At 34.8% G+C, this 20,758-nt stretch overlaps 1 protein-coding gene across 3 annotated transcripts in view; it reads left to right on the forward strand.

Moving 5' to 3' along the window:
- LOC149543999 (LIMR family protein At5g01460-like) overlaps nucleotides 1–20,758 on the forward strand; it is a 123,678-nt gene that overhangs the window by 27,001 nt on the left and 75,919 nt on the right. For all 3 annotated transcript variants that reach the window (XM_089798637.1, XM_089798638.1, XM_089798639.1), the window contains exons 4-5: nucleotides 19,907–20,034; nucleotides 20,292–20,402. In XM_089798637.1, the coding sequence (XP_089654763.1) occupies nucleotides 19,907–20,034; nucleotides 20,292–20,402 (239 nt within the window). The remainder of the gene's footprint in view (nucleotides 1–19,906; nucleotides 20,035–20,291; nucleotides 20,403–20,758) is intronic.

The raw sequence follows: 20,758 nt of genomic DNA on the forward strand, positions 1-20,758 counted from the left end.
AATATGGAGATCACACAGACCCAAAAATTGCTCTAGATGAACTCACAAACATTCAAAAGCGATCAAATGAATTAGTGGCTAGCCTTAATATAAATTCACAAAACTGCTTAACAAAATCCCTCCACACCTCAAGTCTGCAGACCCAATGTGCGTGGTCATGGTGTTCTATATTGATGCTTTTGAACCCAAGAAAGGATATGAATTAAGGAACAAAATTCCCCTACTTTTGTAGAAGCCTTAAAAGCTTCTCAAAATATTGAAAACAATAGGTGTGCTCTTCTTGAGGCTGGGAGAAGAAATGATGTCAAGTTATTTCAAAACCGCAGAACACAAAATAAGCAACCTAAGGAGGAATACAAGATTGAAAGCCATGAATGCTCTAAAAGACTTGTCACATAGAATGAGAAGAAATGATAGACCTTATTTTCACATAAATGATAGGCCTCAGTTTCACATAAATGATAGGCCAAGGCTACACCTTATAATACAAATTGGAAGGATGGAAAACCAAAAGGACAAAGCCGAAGGGATAATTTTGGCAGAGACCCATCAGACCCACTCAAGAAACATGGATATCACATGGTGAAAGAAAATCCATGGTCTGTGGTCTGTGGTCTGTGGTTTGTAACTTGCCCCATTCCCCACTGGACTATGTTGTTGCCCAGAACTTGCAAGAAGATGCAAAGTAGAAAGATTAAACAATAAATATGTTGTCCTTGGACAAATATCACGACTACAATTCTTCAGAAATTCGATTTGAATATGATGTAAATTTTCAAAGATATAATTGATAATGTTATATGCAAGATTTGTTTTCAGATTGTGAAAATTACAGCCAGATGAGTTAGGGTTCCGTTCGAAATGAAACTAGATTGAGAAGATCTTGAGAAGAGGAGATCAAAGCTCTTCTTGTTGTAGTGGTAACTTAAGCTACAAACAATTATAGCTTCAGAAATACGGTAGCAAAACCGGACCAAGGCGAACCTGCAAGCATCTTTATAAAGGAAAAGAACTCGAAATAGAAGGATCATATAACCACAAATATTAAACAACATAATACAACACCTATTAGACCAAAATGTGATGATACTGGGCAAAATAAACCTTCAAGAAATGATGTACCTGAAATGCTTGAGCTGGTCAATGTTGTGCAAGTAAATACAACCTTGTCATTTGAATTACCAACGCACTATCACAAATGAAAATCTGTGTAATTATTTGGAATGAAGTTTGCAGAGTATAGTGCTAGTGCCATATCACTTCTCTCAAGTGTTTTTGGAAACGAAGACAAAGCCCCAAGTGATATCGAAAGTGAAACACACAATGCAAAAATCAAAGAAGAAGTTCCAGAGGTGTATTTGGGAACTACATTAACTAAGGGTCCATCCTGAATAGACTCATTTTACTTAACCTTGTTTATAATAACAAGCTGGTTAAATATTGTATGATTGACTTAGGGGCAGCCACCTATATACGCCCTTTGAGGTCATAAAAGAACTTGGACTATGAGTTGACACTACTTATGGAAAATCCTATGCTATGGACAACAAATCTGTCCCTGTGGCTTGTACTACAAAGGATATAGAGATCAAGATAGCTTCTTGCCTAGAAGCTGCATACAAAACAAATATCACTATAGTTAATGTTGCCCCCAATTATGGGATGCTTCTTTCTACACAGTGGACTACCTCAGTAGGAGGTCATGTTCAACTGGATCTATCATATGCAACAATACCACTGAATGACAAAGAGGTCATAGTTGAAAGAGAGCCTAGGCCAACATATATTATTGAAAATGTAGACCCAGACTATATAATATGTTTTTGTGATACTGGTTTGTGAAATTTCTCAGTTCAACTTACAGAACCAGAATGGAAATATGCACATTTGATCCACATTAATGCTCAGCAGGATTGAGATGATGTATGGAAAATGATTTTCTATGGAGCTTGCAGCAAGGAGGGAAATGGAGCTGGGATTATGTTCATTTCACCAAGTGGAAAAACATTTAAGCATTTCTCCTTGTCATTATTCGAGTGCACAAATAATGTGGCCAAATATGAGACCCTCCTATTGGGTCTAAACTGGGCCATCAAATATGGGATTATGATAATCATTGTGCTTGGACATTCTAAGTTGATCATTTCACAAGTGACCTCTAAATACTCCTCAAAAAATACAAGACCCATGCAGTATAAAAATGCAGGAACTCAATCAAATTGTGTGATGGTTTCTCAATTAATTGGGTTGACAGGTCAAAGGACAAAGTGACAGATTTTCTGGCAAACGCTACTTTGGAACAAGATGATATCTCTTTAATTAGAGTCTCAAAAGTTGAAATCAATACTAGACTATCATTTCCTGATAAATATACAATTGACAAGTTTTTGAAGATGACTTGGACTTGTCAAAATTTGTGCATTGAGTTGACCAGTATAATCCCAAGAGATAGATTATATGTCTATGTTGAAAAGATCAATGGTAGAGATAGTTTTCTTGGGAAAGAGGTGGTATAATTGAAGACAAACAGAATCCCTAGAGGTCTGGTGGCTTTGGAGACAGTTTTTGACAGAGATGATCAAACTACCATGAAGCCAATGCAAGTGAAAAATGAGGATGTGGAGGAAATAAAATTGGGAGACAAAAATGCCCCAAATAAGGTCTATATTGGAAAGAAAATTACTCCCAAAATAAGAGAAATGTTAATATCATTACCGAGAAATTATAGGCATGTATTTTCTTGGTATTATGATGACCTTGAAGCATACAAGAAGGATTTTTTTCAACTTGAAATTCCTCTTAAACCAAATGCTAAGCCTTTTAGACAGAAACAAAACGTTATACACCCAACCTTGGCACCAAAAATACAAAAAGAGCTTGTGAAGGTAAGGGATGGGGGGATATTCAAATCCATAAGACATTTTACTTGAGTCTCAAACTTGGTACTAGTAAGGTAAAAAATTGAGATATCAGACTCTATGTTGACTTTAGAAACTTGAATATTTCATCACTTAAAGACAATTATCCATTGCCAAATATGGATGCTCTACTACAGAGAGTTAGGGGATGTCAGTTACTATCCACAATGGATGGATTTTCGGGCTACAACGAGGTCAAAGTTAAGGAATGAGAACAATACAAGGAAATCTTTACCACACCTTGGGGAACATATATTTACGTTAGAATGCCATTTGGGCTGACAAATGCAAAGAGCAACTTTTCACTGAGTCATGGATGTCACTTTTGCAGAGCTGATAAATTTCATTATGGTTATTTATCAGGATGACCTCACAACATATTCTAAATAAGAAAAAGGTCATTATGCCCATTTGAAAAACCAATATTCTTAGAGGCACTTGAGTATGGAATTTCTTTGAATCCAAAGAAGTGTCACTTTGCAGTTACAAAAGGAAAACTATTGTAGCACATAGTGCCTAAAGGATTGAGAATTGATCCTGAAAAAGTTGCAACCATTGGCAGGATTCCTATCTGTAAGACAATAAGGCAACTCAGTCTTTCTTTGGACATATTAACTTTGTCAGAAGGTTCATATCTAACTTTGCAGAGACTGTGAAATCCATATCCAAAATGTTGAAAAATGGACCTAAATTGAATTGGACAGCTAAAGCCTTGGATGCTTTTATAACAGATCTATCAAGGAAGCACTTCTATTAAAATCACTGGATTTTTCAGAACTACTTCAGATCTTCTCCTTTGCTTCTTTTCACACTGTTGCTGCAGTCATGATACAAAAAAATAAGGTCATGAGCAGCCCATAGTGTTTTTAGTAATTGCCCCAAGCAGCAGAACTGAAATATGATACTAATGAGAAACAAGCCTATGCCTTAGTTAACACAGTAAAGAATTACAGACCATATGTGGTGGGAGCAAGGATCATAGCTTATGTTCCAAATGCTCCGAATGCAGGAGTGAATGATATATTCAGGCAAACAGAAGTGATGGGCAGAAGATGCAGATGGATAAATCAGATCCAAGAATTCACTATAGATATTCAAATAACAAAACTTATTGGAGGACAAGGATCAGCAAGACTAATGGCTGAGTCAAACTTAGAGGTTGTTCAAGTGAATGAAGTTAAATGGGACAATTTTGTTTTCAGTATTGAAGAAACCTCTTTGTATACTGATATAATGTATTACCTGAAAGTTGAAACACAGGGAGTGTCTATAAGGGCTGAATGAAAATCAGAAAAGAGTTTTGAAATTGGAGGTGACTTATACCGTAAGAATAGAGATGGGGTGCTGCTACCGTACCTATATAAGTGACAGTTTGAGAAGGTATTAGAAGAAATGTATTTGGCTGTATGTGGACACTTTTCAGTTAGATCTACCACTCATAAAATATAAAGGTCAGGATATTATTGGCTTTGTATGTCAGATACTGTGAAGCTTGTCAGAAATTCTCAAGAAGAGTGAAATATCAAGGAGCACTACCTTAACGGCCTATGCAAACAGAAGCACCATTCAGCCAGTGAGGTATAGATTTCATCATAGAGATGATAGATCTCAAAGAAGTCAAGTGGAGGACCTAGGTGGATCCTTGTAGCCACAAATTGTTTTATTAAACGGGTTAAGGAAATCCCAACCAGCTAAGTGGCTGTAAATTTTGCTGTGGATCACATTATAACAAAGTTTGGAGTACCTACGAGAATCATTACTGACAATGGGAACTGTTTTTACTCTAATGAATTCACTTGATTTTGTGACAATTATGGTATAACAATTTCATATGCATCACTTTATCATCCTCAAGCAACTCGGTAGGCAGAATCCAATAACAAAAAACTATTTAAAAATAATTAAGAAAATAGTAGATGTAATAACCCCTATCAGTTATGGCTCAAACAATCATCAATTTCCACACTAATCAGTGGTTTGACATTTCGTCAAACATTTGGCAAACAATTCAGCTATCACTGTGCATATGATTTTTAACTTTCTAGTACAATACTAGAATATGTAATGAGCTACTCATAATTACTAGATAAATCAAACATTGAAGGCTCTTGTATAAATGAATACCAAACAACTGATTTACAACTTCTTCCTTATTTGTTTACATACATAATTCTGAAAGTGTTCTATGACCACTAATATTGAATGGAGAATGCAATAACAAGAACAATGAGACCAAATAATAATCATGCCATTATTAAGTTTTGTTGCATTGAGAAAAAACACTAACTTTTGGAACCTGTATGCAGGAGCAGATTTATTAACTCCAATGGCCAAATCACTGCCAAAGTGTGAACAGCTATCCTTAAAACACCAGATTGCAGCCTGTAGGATGATATGTATTTGCAAACATGCAAAAGACAACCTCTTGGAGAAATCGCAGGTGAGAGAAAATGGCAGAATTGCTTTAGATTTCCCACGTGGTGCCTGGAAATGAAATCTGCACTTCCCCAAAATACCAAACGCTCCCCAAAATACCAAACACTGCAAATACTAGTAACGGCTACCTCTGAATAACTTGTGTGGATCCTCAGATGTAAATCGTAGCTATTAAAGAACCCTCCAATTCCTTCACAAATTCATTCAAAAGTAAATTCTCCCTAGCCACAGTAAAGAACAGTAGGAGAAGAGAGCAATTGTATACCTAAGCACAATTGCAAATGCAATTCTCAGAAAATAAATCTCAGAATTCTAAAACCCCAGAAATGTAATTTCCTCCACAATAATAATCCTTCCAGCCACAGACAATAACAATAAGGGAGATTAAATGGAATCACTTTACCTCAGCAGTGAGTTGAAAATACTTAGCTTCCCTTATACCACAGCAAGGGCAACAAAATTCAAAACCTCAGAAAAAGCCACAAAGGCAACAAAAGAAAATAGATTATTCAAGAATGCTTTTCTCAACAAATAGACTTTTATTTATAACCTCCAAATTTTCTTTTGTTGCCAAAATGTAACTTCATTCAAGAAGCTTCACCACACAACACTAATAAGAAGCTTCCTCTAGATTCTCTCACTTGACTTGGCTTAACTAATCAATAAATGACACTTTTCAATGATAACGCAACTCTTAACTTAAGCGAAATTATAAAGTTAAATTATAACTTTATAATAAGCCATTTAATAATTAATAATAATTGGGCCACTAAAAATATAATAACTCCCAAAATACTCATCATTAAATATGCTGTTTGAAATAGGAGTCATACCTACTATTTCTCCATGTGACCAAATGCACTTTCCAAAAATAGAACGGGTCCATCTCGATCAACACCAACTTACCACAATTAGTAAGTACACAAAACTAAGCCCAAACGAAGTCCGATCTGAGCCAAACGAAGACCAACATGTAGCTTATTGAGATGTGGAGAAGATAAGACCCTCTCAAGCCAAGTCACTGCCACAAAAGACCCTCTATCCATAGTAATTAGCCTACGAGGATCACAATAATAGGCTAATCCTTGAAACTCTAAGGCTGACAAAATTGGGGACATTACACTAGATATGAATAGGAAGGCTTGGGATTTGAAGTTGAAAATGGCGTTTTGGGTCACAATTTAGAAATGTATTGGCGAAACCCCATTTGAGCTGATTTATGGGACCCAAGAGAGGATGCTTGTAAATAATCTTCTACCAATGCACAAGTTTATCATTGAAGATGGTCTGGATATACTTGAACCTGTGGAGGCAAGACTAGAGCAAGTTGCAGAGCTAGATGAGCTGAGAAGTGAAGCACAAAATAAAAATGTCCAAAAGGAACAAGTATCTATATGATAATAGGGCTAAAGATTGGAAATTTTAAGAAGGTGAATTGGTCCTCATGTATAATGCTAGAGTTCAGGACAAAGTGAAGCATGGTAAATTTGAATCTGTGGATTGTTACCTTTGTGATCATAGGGAAAAATGGAACAGATTCATATGTTTTGCAAAATATGGATGGGGAAAACATGGAATTGCCCTCACATGGAGAATTCCTAAAGAATTTTTTCTCTTAATCATTTTCCGTGTGCAATAGTTTAGGTTTCATTCTTTCAAATTTTCGTCCTGGGAAGAAACCCATTAGCGCGAAGGCATTGACTATGAGGAGACATTTGCTCTGACAACCAAGATGAGCACTATTCACATTCTTCTTGCAATTGCATCTCAGTATGGGTGGAAAGTTCATCAGATGGATGTGAAGAGTGCTTTTCTCAATGGTGAATTACAGGAAGAAGTCTACATGATGCAGCCCCCAGGTTTCAAGGTTGCTGGTTTAGAACCAAAAGCATGTAGACTCCAGAAGGCCCTCTACGGTCTTAAACAGGCCCCTAGGGCTTGGTACATAAAGATTGATCAGTACTTGGTTGCTCAGGGATTTCAGCGTAGTCCGTCAAACAGTAATTTGTATATTACACTTTGGTAATGATATTCTCTTTCTTGTTGTCTATGTGGATGATTGGATCATTACTGGGAGTTCAGAACATTTGATATCAGAAATTAAACAGGATCTATGCAAAACTTTTGTTATGATAGATCTCGGATTGCTTCATTATTGTTTAAATATTGAGGTTTGGTAGACTGACAACAATATTTTTTTGTCTCAGTCCAAGTATGCCAGAAATTTGCTTGACAGGTTTCGAATGTAGGATTGCAAACCTGCCACCACTCCTATGGAGACTAGTCTGAAATTGTCCGCACAATCTGATTCTCCTCCTGTAGATGAAACACTCTTCAGGCAGCTAGTAGGTAGTCTCATCTACCTTACTACTACTAGACTTGATCTCAGTTTTGCAGTCAACTACATCTCATGGCTCATGACGAACCCCAAGACTGATCATTGGATTGTAGCGAAACGTGTGTTACGTTATGTACATGGTACTTCAGATTATGGTCTTCTTTACACAAAGAGTACTACTCCTCAGCTCAGTGGATTCATCGATTCCGATTGGGTTGGCTCAGTTGATGACAGGAAATCTACTTCTGGCTATGTGTTTAGTATCGGATCTGCACTAGTTACCTGGACCAGTAAGAAGCAACAGACACATGCACTCTATAGGAGCAGAATATAGAGGAGCTGTCAAGGTAGCTTGTGAAGCAGTTTGGCTCCATCAGATGCTTGCAGGTATGCATATTCCTCAAGTAGGTCCGACTTCTTTGTTTTCAGACAATCAGGGAGTACTCAAACTTGCCAAGAACCCAGTGTTTCATGAACGAACCAAGCACATAGAGCTTCATTGCCATTACATCCGACAATTAGTAGAAGATGGATCTATTTAGTTACTCTATGTCCCTACCTCAGAGCAATCAACAGATATTTTCACAAAATCGCTTGGTCCTGACAAGTTTGTTAAATTCAGGGGATCTATTGGTGTAGTAAATAGATTGAGCATTAAGGGGGGGTATTAAAATAATCTTTATGTTTCTTTTTAATGCTCACTATTGTATATTATTATATCTCTGTAAATATTAGAATGTTTCTAATATTTAGGTGTAGTCTAGAATAGAATGTTTCTATTCCACTCGACTCTCCTCTTTGTATATATAGATCATTTTGATCTCTGATTAATTAGAAAAGTATTATGCCATTTACGTTTGTAACAGTAATATGCCATTTGCTGAATTTTCACAATACTTTGCTTTTGGTTTGCATCCTAGATATTTTTTGGATTCTTGGAATAACCAAAGTTTATAAACCGGCAACATGAGCCACTATTAGCTTCTTATAAAATAAGAATATGTTTCCTTACATTGTTTTTCAAACCTTCAAATTTTCCCAGTATTGTCTATGTGGTTCCTATAATGTTCTCACTATTTGTATGAATCACTAACCTTGTGTCATAATGCTATGGGTTTTCTAACATAACACTATCAGAGTTGAAGTGTTGAGAAATCCTTGAAAGTTCATAACAAAATAGAATGTTTTAGGTGTGGTGGGAAAATTAGTATTCGAAATGATCCATTTCAACATATCGAGTAGACATGGTTATGTCTTTACTAAACCATTATTATTATCAAAGAAGAGAACCATTATAAACATTTGTGCCTTTTTGTTAAGACTTTGTCTTGGTCATATCAAAAAATAACTATATTGAGGGAACTCCAAAATGCCAATGAGATACAAAATTCATCTCATCGATGAATAATATGCACCTAGTAAATCCTAGAAGTACATTTTGAATAAACATGGAGCAACAAAGAAAGTCTTTTATTATCTCAACAATAATGAAAGTCTTGGGGAAATAAAGTAAAGGATTGACAAGCTGTATCGTTCTTATCGAATGAAGTTAATCCAGACTTTAGGGAGAGAGATTCATCAATGAAACATCATTATTGTTCAAGTGCAAAAGAGGCTTCATTGAAAAGGAATGTCATGCTGAAAACTCAAAGTATAGAAGAGACATGTAAGGTCCCTCTTAGAAATGCCAAGGAACACATATTTAGGATTGGAAAGATAGATAACTAACAATTAAATACAAATTTATCTGATAAAGAAGAGGAATAAAAACACACAAAAAAATTGGAACACGAAGACACATAAATTTAATGTGCTTCACCTAATCTCGGGCTACATCCACAAAACAGAGAGTCCAATATTACTATCCAATAAATCGAATTGATTACAATCCGCAATTCTTTGCAACTCAATACTGCTACAATATGCTACCAAATAATCATATGAGAAGACCCTAAACCTAACTCATTTTATCAAGGCTTATGTTGGTAACAAAAATTAACTCCCGATGCCTTCGTATGACAATAATAGTTGTTTGACCTTGCAAGGGGCATTGCCACTTCACCCTGTTTTGGGGGCATTTCTCCCTAACCTCATTGAGAAATTTGGGGGGAAATTGCATTGATAAAAGTGGTGGAATATTAACCTTCAAGTCCAATTAGGCTCCATATTACAACACACATTAGCATCAACATAATATTGAACATTTAGCGAAGGTAAAAGCGGTTTCCTCGAACAATGATGTTGCATTGAAAAGTAGAATGTCGAGGAGACATATAGAAAATCTCTTCCAAAATGTTGACATTGATATAATGGCACATACCTAACAAAAGAAAAGGGCATCTTAGCTAAAATGCATGTCATTGAAAAATGCAATGAACCCTACAATTCAAGATGATGAATTATGTCCATGGTGGTCATTGAAGGTAGGTATAATTTATCACTTCGATGAACTACGGATACAACATATGTTATCGAGATGAGAAAGCAATCATATCAAAGTAGTGGTTAATGAAGAAAGCAAAAGAACGTTTTGTTAAAATGTTAAGTCATACCGAAATGGATTTATTGAGAAGATATTGCACTACCTCATAGACAAAAGGAAAGAGAGATTACACTCATTGAAGAGACATTGAGGTTCGAAGGAGGCCAAAAGAGGTCTCAACAATATGCAGAGTTACATCAAAATACAATTATCCGAAAGTCATTGATACTGTCTTATCAACGGGTTTGAGTAAAGATAAATAGAAGAAATGGTACTTACTGAAGAGATATTGGATTTCGCCCAAACCAAATTTGAGTTTCGATAAAGTAGTAAGTCACAACGAGAAAAATCCCCATCAAAGGGAGATTTCATGCATCAGGCCAATTACTTGGAACTAGGGTCTACTTCAATGTGATCTTGATGAGTCAATTTAATCAGCCATGAACAAAAGACGAAAGGAGACATAGTAGGAGACAAGGAAAATCAAGAGGTGAACCACTAAGTCTCTTCGACATGACAAGTGATGAATAAAATAATATGGTGTTGAGTAAAATTGCAGAAGTCGAGAAATGTCATATTGACACGAATATTGTAATCAATGAATTCAATTGACCGTTTATGTATAGTTTAAAGGCTGCATGAAACAAAATCTCTCTTATAGAATTAAGATTATCATTTGAAGTTGCATAATTGACACCAACAAGTAGATTCAATAGTCATTGAGACTAGGGCACAAAAGAATTAGGGATGAATTGTTGCAAATTGATTTAGAATTATTCATAGAGGTCCAAGTAAGTGTTCAAATCAAGTTCTTAGAAAAAATAGCAAGGCTTTTTTTCTTTCTTTCTTCAAAATGGAAGAAACATCAAAGAAGCCTACAATTAGGAAACAAAAGAAGTAAACAACATGTAGAAACTATAAAAGAATATAAAATGAAGAGACAAAAGAAAAAAGATAGAGACCTAAATTAGGACCTAATGACCTAGTTCCCTTATTTTCTCCCTAAATCTAGGAGGGTAATACAAATCCATTCCGACATGGAATGATTGGGGAATAAGTTTGAAAATTTAGATTTGTGGACTCTACAAAGAGGATATGATCTGTTTATATATCAGTACAAAAGGAAGGATAGATCATAGCTAACATGCAACCCATTGATGTAGAATTTGAGGAAATTGGTCATTCCAAATGTACTCTTAAACATGGATTTGATATTGGCAATTACTAAGAATTATAATCCAGAAACAAAAAACAATATTGATGCTCCATTTTTGCCTATAACCAAAGATCGCATTTCTAGAGTGCTTGACCTCAATCCTAAGTGACTTGGTCAATGAATATCACAAAATATATGACATATGGAAGACATGTAGATTGGCTACTCATGGGCCTGAAGATAACAATAAGCTAAGGATATTTGAAATAAATGATAAGACACCATTTGATGTAACTTGCTTGAGGAATAGTTTTTTAATACTTACTACTCAACTAGCCAAGTGTTAGGCATAGAGGCTAATTTGCTTATGGATATTGCATCAATGATATTAGTTGTAGACAATCAAACACAAGGTTCTCATCCTTTTGATTATGCTGCATATTTTGTAGAACAAATGAATCATGGTTAGGAAATCATAAATAATAATCCCAACAATATCTACTTCAAACATTATTCTTTGCTCTTGCACATGTTCCTCTACGTCAGTCAAGAAATGGATTTGTGGAAAAATGACTTAAGGGTTAGGGAATATGACAAACATGGATTCAGAAAACTAGTGTAGATATGGACATCTATATGGGATATAGTACATACCCACGGTCTTAGTATTTGTATTTTGAGGTACATTTTGTCAAACCAGTGTATAAACTCTTGTGCCATACATGTTATCACACAATCACTCTAGAGATTAAAAGGTTTCTTAGATCAAATGATTGTGATGAAAGGCAAATAATGGATCACAATTGGGAAAATTGGTATGCTTCGAGGATTATACAAAGATAAGAGTTTATGGGTTTGAAGGTATTCCATTCCTTCTTCCCAAAACAACACCCAACAAAATTGAATATTTAAAGATTATTAGGCAGTGATTGCTTCTAGTTCCATGCATTTTGGTTCATATCGGAAATAGTCCCTCATGCCAAGAACACTATGCTCTAGAGTATTCGCTGTAATCACTACCAAGTGTTACGACCTTATTGATTCTAAATTGGTTTATTATAATTTGTCACAAGAGGAGCTAGGAAGAATTTTATTGGCCAGGCTAAGAGATCACATAAGTTGCGATCATATGAGCATATACCACTTGCACAAGATGACCTTATAAGAAACTTGGTTGAGTCACATGCCTTGGGAGAAGTTGGAGGCATGGTAAGGTCAGAATTTGTTAGGTTTGATGCGTTCTCAAATATTGAGGTCCAATTGCATGAATCAATTGGATGATTTCTCATATAGATGAAGTAATTGGGGGAGTCCCATCCATATACCTTTAGAAGATCTCAAGGACCAAGTGGAATAGGCATTTAGGTTGTAACTCCTCTCATGCATTTATCACCATAACCCACCTATGAATTGGAAAGTGCCATTGAAGAGATGTCTGAACAAGAAGTGGGTTATGCTCATTTTGATTAGGGTGCAGAACCAAGTCTTGGTCCATATCATGACAGAGAAATTATGGTAACACTATCCCCAATTGATGAGAAGGATGATTTGGGGCAGTTGGCCTATAGAGAATTTATTTTAGATGATGATTTTTCTCGTACTTCTGAATTTAGAATGTTTCTATCTAAGTATAAAGGTAGATTGTTGAGATAAAAGGTGAATGAAATGACTTCAACAAATGAATTTTTGTTGATGAAGCTGAAAGAAGATGATGATTCATAAATGACCAATATGATCTTAGAAAGAGGAAGGTAAGTTTTACAAGATGCTAGTATTGTTATCTTCTTGGGGTGGAATATGAGCTCTCAAAGAGCATACCTGAGCTGGAGACAAGAGAAAAGCAAAAAATGGATGAAATGAAACCCAAAGACCTTGTATTTTTGGAAGCTTCTAAAAAAATAAAAAAGTTTCTCAAGAAACATCGAGAATTCTAAGAAGATCTTGTGGAAGACATGGATTGGCTTGACTAAGGAGACATAAAGAAGCATCTGATTATGCATAGTGATGGTGGCTCATTGGTTCCTTTGTAACAATGGGAAGACATGCTGGCAAAGGTGCTCCCTTAGGCCCTAGAGGATATCAGTGACAAAGTGCACATAGTGGACATGATGAAGGTCATCACCAATAGGCTCTACGTGATGGAATATGTCACGATGCACTTCTTTACCAATATAGATACTTACAAAGATCTTGATTATGTTGAGCTCTTAGGAGCTGTTAATTTATTTTTGTTAAGAAGTTAAAAATTGTTATTGCTAAACAAAAAATCTAATTAGGATGTGTTCATCAAAAGACATGTATTTGTAAGTATGGTTGTTCTTTCTTATAAAAGGTAGTGTTTTTATTTCCAAAGACAATCAATCATTAAATATCAGACATTTCATAGTTTTTGTAATCTCTTATGTACTTTATCTCAATATTACAAAATCCTTAACCATCATGCAATCAATATCAGTGTATCTTTTAAGTTTTGGTTCAGTTGTTGTATGGTTAAAATAACCATTATTATCTCAAGTATCTTGTATTCAATTCTTTTCTTTATTTACATTAACTTGTTCATCAAGGGCGAATCAAGTTAATCGAAGAAATTCATTCTCTTTGTGTGGTTTCTTGGATAATTCTTTCAAGAAGAGATATAATCATTTGATCACAAAAACAATAGCTAAGCATTTGAATAACAAGAAAGAGATGATTGACATATTCATACTAGGTGTGGATTTAGAAATTGACATATAATCAACATGAGCATCATTTGAGTCCATGCCCAATAATAAGAAGGCATCAATCTCATCTAAATACCTTACAACTTATTTTTATAGTTTTACTTTAGGTTAGAAATCTCACAAATTATTTAGAAGGCCAAAATTGTATCCATATACTACAACCAATCTTCTATACAAAAATTAAGGTAGACTCGCCTAGGCATTGTAGAGCTTGTAGTGCATGGAAGAACAACCATATTAGGTTCATTTTGATCGTCGGCTAAGATTGATTGTTGAACTTGATTATAAAATTTGGCCTATTCTTAGAATCCAACAAAACCTGCAGTTTTGAGCTCAACTGGGTTTCCTTGTTTGATAGTAAGACATGGGCATAGAGCTCCAAAAAGGGTGGAATTCTGCCCTTTATAGGGCTCCTCCCAAGTGAGGCCTTCACAAATAAAAACAAAAAAACCTTAGCTTGAACTCTCATCATGGCTTGATCTTGCTAACTGACTTTTAGAAAACTGATTTCTTGATTTCTCATTCACCAATTTGATTTCAAAAGGCTTCAATTGGTTTAATATGTTCTTGCTTTGTCCAAGTGCTGGGCGAAGTTAGGGAGGCAAAGCTAGTATGGAGCCCAACCAAAGATGGAACTCCGACCTTGCTTGGGCTTCTTAGCCCCAGAAGGGTAAACTTTGACTGCTGTCTTTGAATCATTTCCAATATCAGGCAAGTGTTAGCTTTCACTCACAACTTCATCCCTTGTGTTTTAATTTCACTTTAAATGTTGGGTGATTATGGAATAATAAATATTGATTGGGCAAGTAGCCCCAACGAGGTTAGAATTTTGAGCCCAAGAAGCCCAATGAGGTTAGAATTTTGCCCCCTCTTGGGCTCTACAGCCCCGAGGAGGTTAGATTTGCACCCTCCTTTGGACTTACCCAAGTTAGCACATTATTAACAAAATTCCAAGTGCTAAAATGATTTGGTATGCCTTGTAATTGCTCTTGCAATTGCAAATTATTTTAGGGTTCTCAATTCTTCATCTGTTGGCTAGATCTGTGAATTCTTTAACAATAGATAAACTCAAATTTCTCCCTTCCTTTCCCAAATAGTCATCTTTGTTGAGCTCTTCAATCCTCATGGTGCCTTAAGCTCATGTTTTAAATGGTTAGTTGTGGTAGGCAGAATCAAGCAAAGTCTTGGGCTGATGGCGCCCAAAGGAGGCTGGAATTTCTACCCTCTCTTTGGCTGATGGAGCCCCAAGGAGGGTGGATTTCCACCCTTTCTTGGTATTAAGAGCCCCAAGGAGGTTGGAATTCCGACCTTCCTTGGGCGCACCCAAGTTGGACTTCCATTACTTCTGTAAGTGTTGAATCATTAATTCCTATTTGCCTTGCACTTGTGATTTGCAGGTTTTGTTTTCAAGTTTTAATTTTGTTAAGTTTCATCATGGCATGATGTACAAATTTTAGAGCCTCATAAAGAAAGGGCAGAAATCAAGGGGTGGTTGGGCACGAGGAGCTCCAAGGGGGTCAGAATTCCGACTGGCCTTGGGCTCAACATGGGGATCCATCCAGAATTATCCTAAGTGTCGACTTTTTGCTTTGAAGACAGTTTTTTATGTATAAAATATAACATTTAATCATAAGTGACATTCATATACTTTATGTTGTATTTTATTTAAATACTGTTAGGATGTTTGAGAGTGGTTTTAGATTCATTAGAGTCATAATGCAGATTTTAAATTTTGGGAGATTCTAAAAAAATTCAGACTCAGGCAAATTTCAAGAATCAACATGCTTCCGTCAATGTTCTCTTCCATAGCTTTCCTGGGCTTATAAATTTGATACAGGAACAAGGACATTCCAAGGATTCTTTTTCCTTTCATCACAAATCCCTTGGCTTTAATTCTACATCCTTGACTAGCTTGGCTTCTCTCTCATATCCCTGACTGACTTGACTACCTAGCGAGCCAAGTTTGCCCAAACTCATCTCTAAGACTCAGATACTTGAAAATTGCCACTGAACTAAGATTACATGAGATAGCTATCCCATTGCCAAGCGGCAAGAAAAGGTCCCCATTTGCAATGGAGTGCATGTGTGTTTTACAACACAACAATTAGGACATCTTTTCAAACTTTCACAACATGCAAGAACCAATGTTGAACGTCTTTTCTCCTTTTGATGGTTATTTTATTAAAATTATGAACCTTTTCAATGGAAATAAGTGCATGATGGTGATGATAGAACATTCCATGGTATTATAGAATCTTTGACTACCATTACCAATTGGAGCCATTGTGTTGAGTTGCTAGACATAGCCCTCTTGCTTGTGTTTGTGAATATTATCAATAGATAGCCAGTTTGTAGAATTGTTTGAAGTTTTGAACCAATATAGGTTTCAGACATTTTGGCCTTGGTGTCGTTGATAGATGATTTCTAAGCTATTGATGTTTTAGCCTCAGATGAAAGGGTTTGCATTTGTATGGAAGGAGATGAAAAATGGTCTTTCAAGACTCTGAATTTGTTGGCTGTTCTATTTTCAACTCTAAATGGTGTTGCAATATTGTCATGTAAAGCTTCTTAGTAGACTTCATGGGTCCTAGGTAATCGAGTGAGCACACGGTGGATTATTTCTGTGGAATCTTCTTATCACCTTGTATATCAATCTTGTCTTTACGACTACAGAGTTTTAAACTGTGATCTTTGTTGAACTAAATGTAAATGGCTACTAAATGCATATTACTAGTTATCTGTTAGCTGGAGAATACCTTTTGGATAGTATGTACGTGCATACAAATTCTATTATTTTGGTAGATACTTAAAATGCATTCCTGCACTTTTGCCATCATCACACTGGATCCAGCTTCCATTTGTACTTCCAACTTTAATTAAATAAATACTTATTTATCAAATTAATCCTGATTTTTTAACTAATAAATTTACCATTTATTTAACATTTATCAAATTAATTACCTTTATATTTTTAGTTAGTTGAACAAGTCTATCCTTTTTTCCGATTGTTCCCATCTTAATTGAGTAAAATTACATTTATAGAATTAAATAATTCATTCCCCCTTAAGTCTCCCATACTATCAAATAATTATTTAATGTCCCATTTCTAATCCTTTATGAATTGTTACTGATTTCTTATTGTAAAGACCAAATACTTTCTTAAATAGAATTGAATATGTTCATAATTTGTAGGAGTTATATAGATGACAATGCTTATATACTATTGATGATCTTACACTTGATCCAGTGAATAAACCTTCAACTAAAACTGGTATGTATTATTTGCTCTTTACTTTAGGACTTGATTGACTATGTAGTCAATGAGGATACAAATGGACATTGGAATCTATAATATCCCAGTCCTAAATTTGGTAATCAATTTATTTCAAATTAAGTATTTCGTTCGATGTTCACTCCCTTATATTGATCAACCCTTAACTTCTTAGATTGTGTACCCTACTGTATATAATGACCAACCTCTTTGGATATATAAACATATGCAATCAATGAAAGCCTTGAGGATTCACGCTGAACTTTACTAGTTGTGATTTATTATACTCTTTGTTTACTACTGTGGAATAATGAATCAATATGTACGTATTGGACTTTTCATCCCATGATTCCTCTCAATATGTGATTCAATCGTTGAATATAGGTGAGTGACTATGATGCCTTGTGTCAATGAAATTATGTTATGTGTCTCCTTAGTCACTGCCACCATTGGCTATGTTTCTACTGTAGCAGATAGTCTTTTATTCCTCTGTAGCTAACTGTGCTGAGTATTGAACTGAATGATATGATAATACCTGAAGCTATATTATCCAATGTGTCTATATTCATAGTGACAAAATCTTGTATGTGGCCAATTCACACCCCTGACCGCTGATTACTTATATTGATGTTTTTTTGTTTGACCCACTACCTGTTGTCGAAAGTCTTGTCTATCATGGCGAGCATATATTGAGTTTTATATTTCAATCTAATTATCTGAATGTCGTCTGATCTTAAATTTTCACATCAAAGTATAGAAATTATAATCCTTCGCTTCTCTTTATTGTTTACTCTGCTGTACAAACCCGTGAAGGATAAAATAGTAATATATTAAAAATATCTGATGTTTGATGTCAAAGGATAATTTCTAATGTCAATGGATAATCTGACCGTAATAATGGAATGGCTCCTGCTGTTGTCGTTCTTGTTGACTGACTCTAATGTCTTTTCTCCACTTTTACTGGTGTGGCTGGCCTTCTGCATACTTGAGACTGCAAATGCTTTTCATTGTAATCTCTCTCTATGTTGGGTATTCCTGTCATTTTCCGACTGCATATGTTGCCCTCATATAGTGTGATTGGTCTCCATGATTCTCCCATCAAATTATATTAATAGTTGCGTATCTCTACCTGCGATTTCTCATTCCCAAACATCTGATAATAACACAACACGGAAATCTTAATCTATATCCAGCCTGCCGCTGATCTGTTTCCTCCCGTAGCATATATATTTTGCATCATCGAATGGTCATGCCCTTTCTAAAGTTGTGACCTTTTAATTTACAATTTAGCATTTGATTTGTATAGATTACATATCAATTTATTATTATTAAATATATTTAATATAGAATTTAATGTATGATTATTTGATATTCACATTATAGCATAATTAAATAATCTTTGTTTAACATATCAATTTCATGTAATAAAATATTATTATAATTAATATTTTGTGTTAGATGTTTATATATAATAATTGGTGCATATTAGACAATATGTTTTACAGTGTTTGATGGTTAACTTATAGTATATATCATAGTAATATTATCATTATATAATTTAGATATATTATAATGATAATATTGATTTAGAACATTATATTGTTATCATTTATTAATATTTTATATATTTCATCATCATTCTATAATGCTTTATTATGTATTTATTTTTATAAAGATATTTTTATGATTAACTATTAAATATTATTTAAAAACAGGGACATGACAAATTACATAATATTTAATTAATATGTCTAAAATTCCTGTTTATCATTTGTGGAATAAAATATCAGGTCTAGTCGACCTTTTAATCATTTGTACGTTCCTTTTCCACTTTGTTTAAAATAAACAGTCTACCTTGCACAAGGCTCCAAACACACAATGCTCTAAATTGATCCTTTTTCAATCCTCACTCTCCAACAAAAATTTAAATTTTTTTCTCATTTCTTTGCTTCCAATCTTTGCTCTAATCACATGCACCGTTTAGGAGATGCCACTTCTAAGTTTCTCATCCCTCTTGCAAATGAATCAACCCCATCCTCCATTGCACAAGATCAAACCCTATCCATTCATCATCCACATTTAAAATCTTTTAAGGCAACCATTTCATTTCTTAGCATAGGAAGCGGATACAAAACAGAGTTATGCTGATGAAATGAGCAACCCACAACTCCTTATAACTGCAATTAACCATCCTGAGCATATTGCATGGTCAACAAGGTTTTGTTTGGTGAGAACTTTGTGCCCTTCAGTCACTTGTTTACTTACCATAGCTCAATCGAAGGTGTAACTAAGGATAGAATAGGAATCTTAGTATATGCATTGTTTCTATTGTTTTCTATCTATTTTGGTAAACACAAATTTATTCATTAATGGAATATTATCATGGATATACATATCAGTCTTGTTTTTCCTTTCATAATTCAGTGATTAGTATCTCTATGTTTGCAAATACATGTGGTTTAATAGCTGAAGATGACAGTTTGCATATTCATTTATTATTATTATTATTATAGGCTTGAATTTTGAAATAGTTTTATGTGTTTATGCAATCTTACTTTAGGTTTCATGATTTATGAACCTAGGTCTTGTTGGTAAAGTTGATTTCACTGTACGACATCTTTCATCTGCAACAAATACATTTCCAAGCAGTTGGTCTGATCTTTCAAGAAACCGTCCTTGTATACAAGGAACAAATGGCAATAGTTTACAGGTATTAGTTTCTCAAATTATTCAATTATTGATGAATCATGTAAATTGGAATGTTTCCTAAGCTCAAGTGTCTTTTTAAAATATAAGTTGAATGAAGGAATTTAAGTTTCTGTGTACATATATTGGTATACTTTTTGTTACAAACTTGGACACAATTCTGCCGTTCAATTTTATCATAAGTTGACTTTCCAAATGTTTGTTGGGTGTTTTTTTGGTTTCTTGTTTGTTGTGATTTGAATTGTTCTTTGGTTCATGCAGTGTGCTGCTTACACAGCTAGTTCATCATCAGAGGCTACATGGACCATGCAGACAACTTTTCCGGAATATGTTGTAGCTCTTGCTACAATTGTTGGATCTGTACTATTTTCAGTATGTTTTGTTTTCATTCATATGCCCATTCATTGTCTGTTGTGTATTGATTAGAGCTAATTGTGGAATCACGTTGTCAAGGATTTTAATCTCTTAACTTTAGCATTTGTTTAACAGCATTTCAACATGTATATGGGCGTAAATGTCCCCAATACACAAACAATGTGATATCTGTCTGCAAGCCACTAAAATGTTCTTGATGAGTGTTTGTAATAAAGCTCAGACAAGCAATGCATAGTGCAGTGTTATGTTTTTGTTAAAATTGATAATCTTTGCTTTGGAACAAATTTACGAGTATTCTGGTCAGTGTAAATTTTTAATCCACAGCTGATAAAAATGTTGATTCAGTTTGAAAT

The sequence above is a fragment of the Cupressus sempervirens genome, chromosome 8 (assembly GCF_028749045.1).
Source record: "Cupressus sempervirens isolate cs-2001-9-10 chromosome 8, ASM2874904v1, whole genome shotgun sequence".
In the NCBI taxonomy this organism is placed as follows: Eukaryota; Viridiplantae; Streptophyta; class Pinopsida; order Cupressales; family Cupressaceae; genus Cupressus; species Cupressus sempervirens.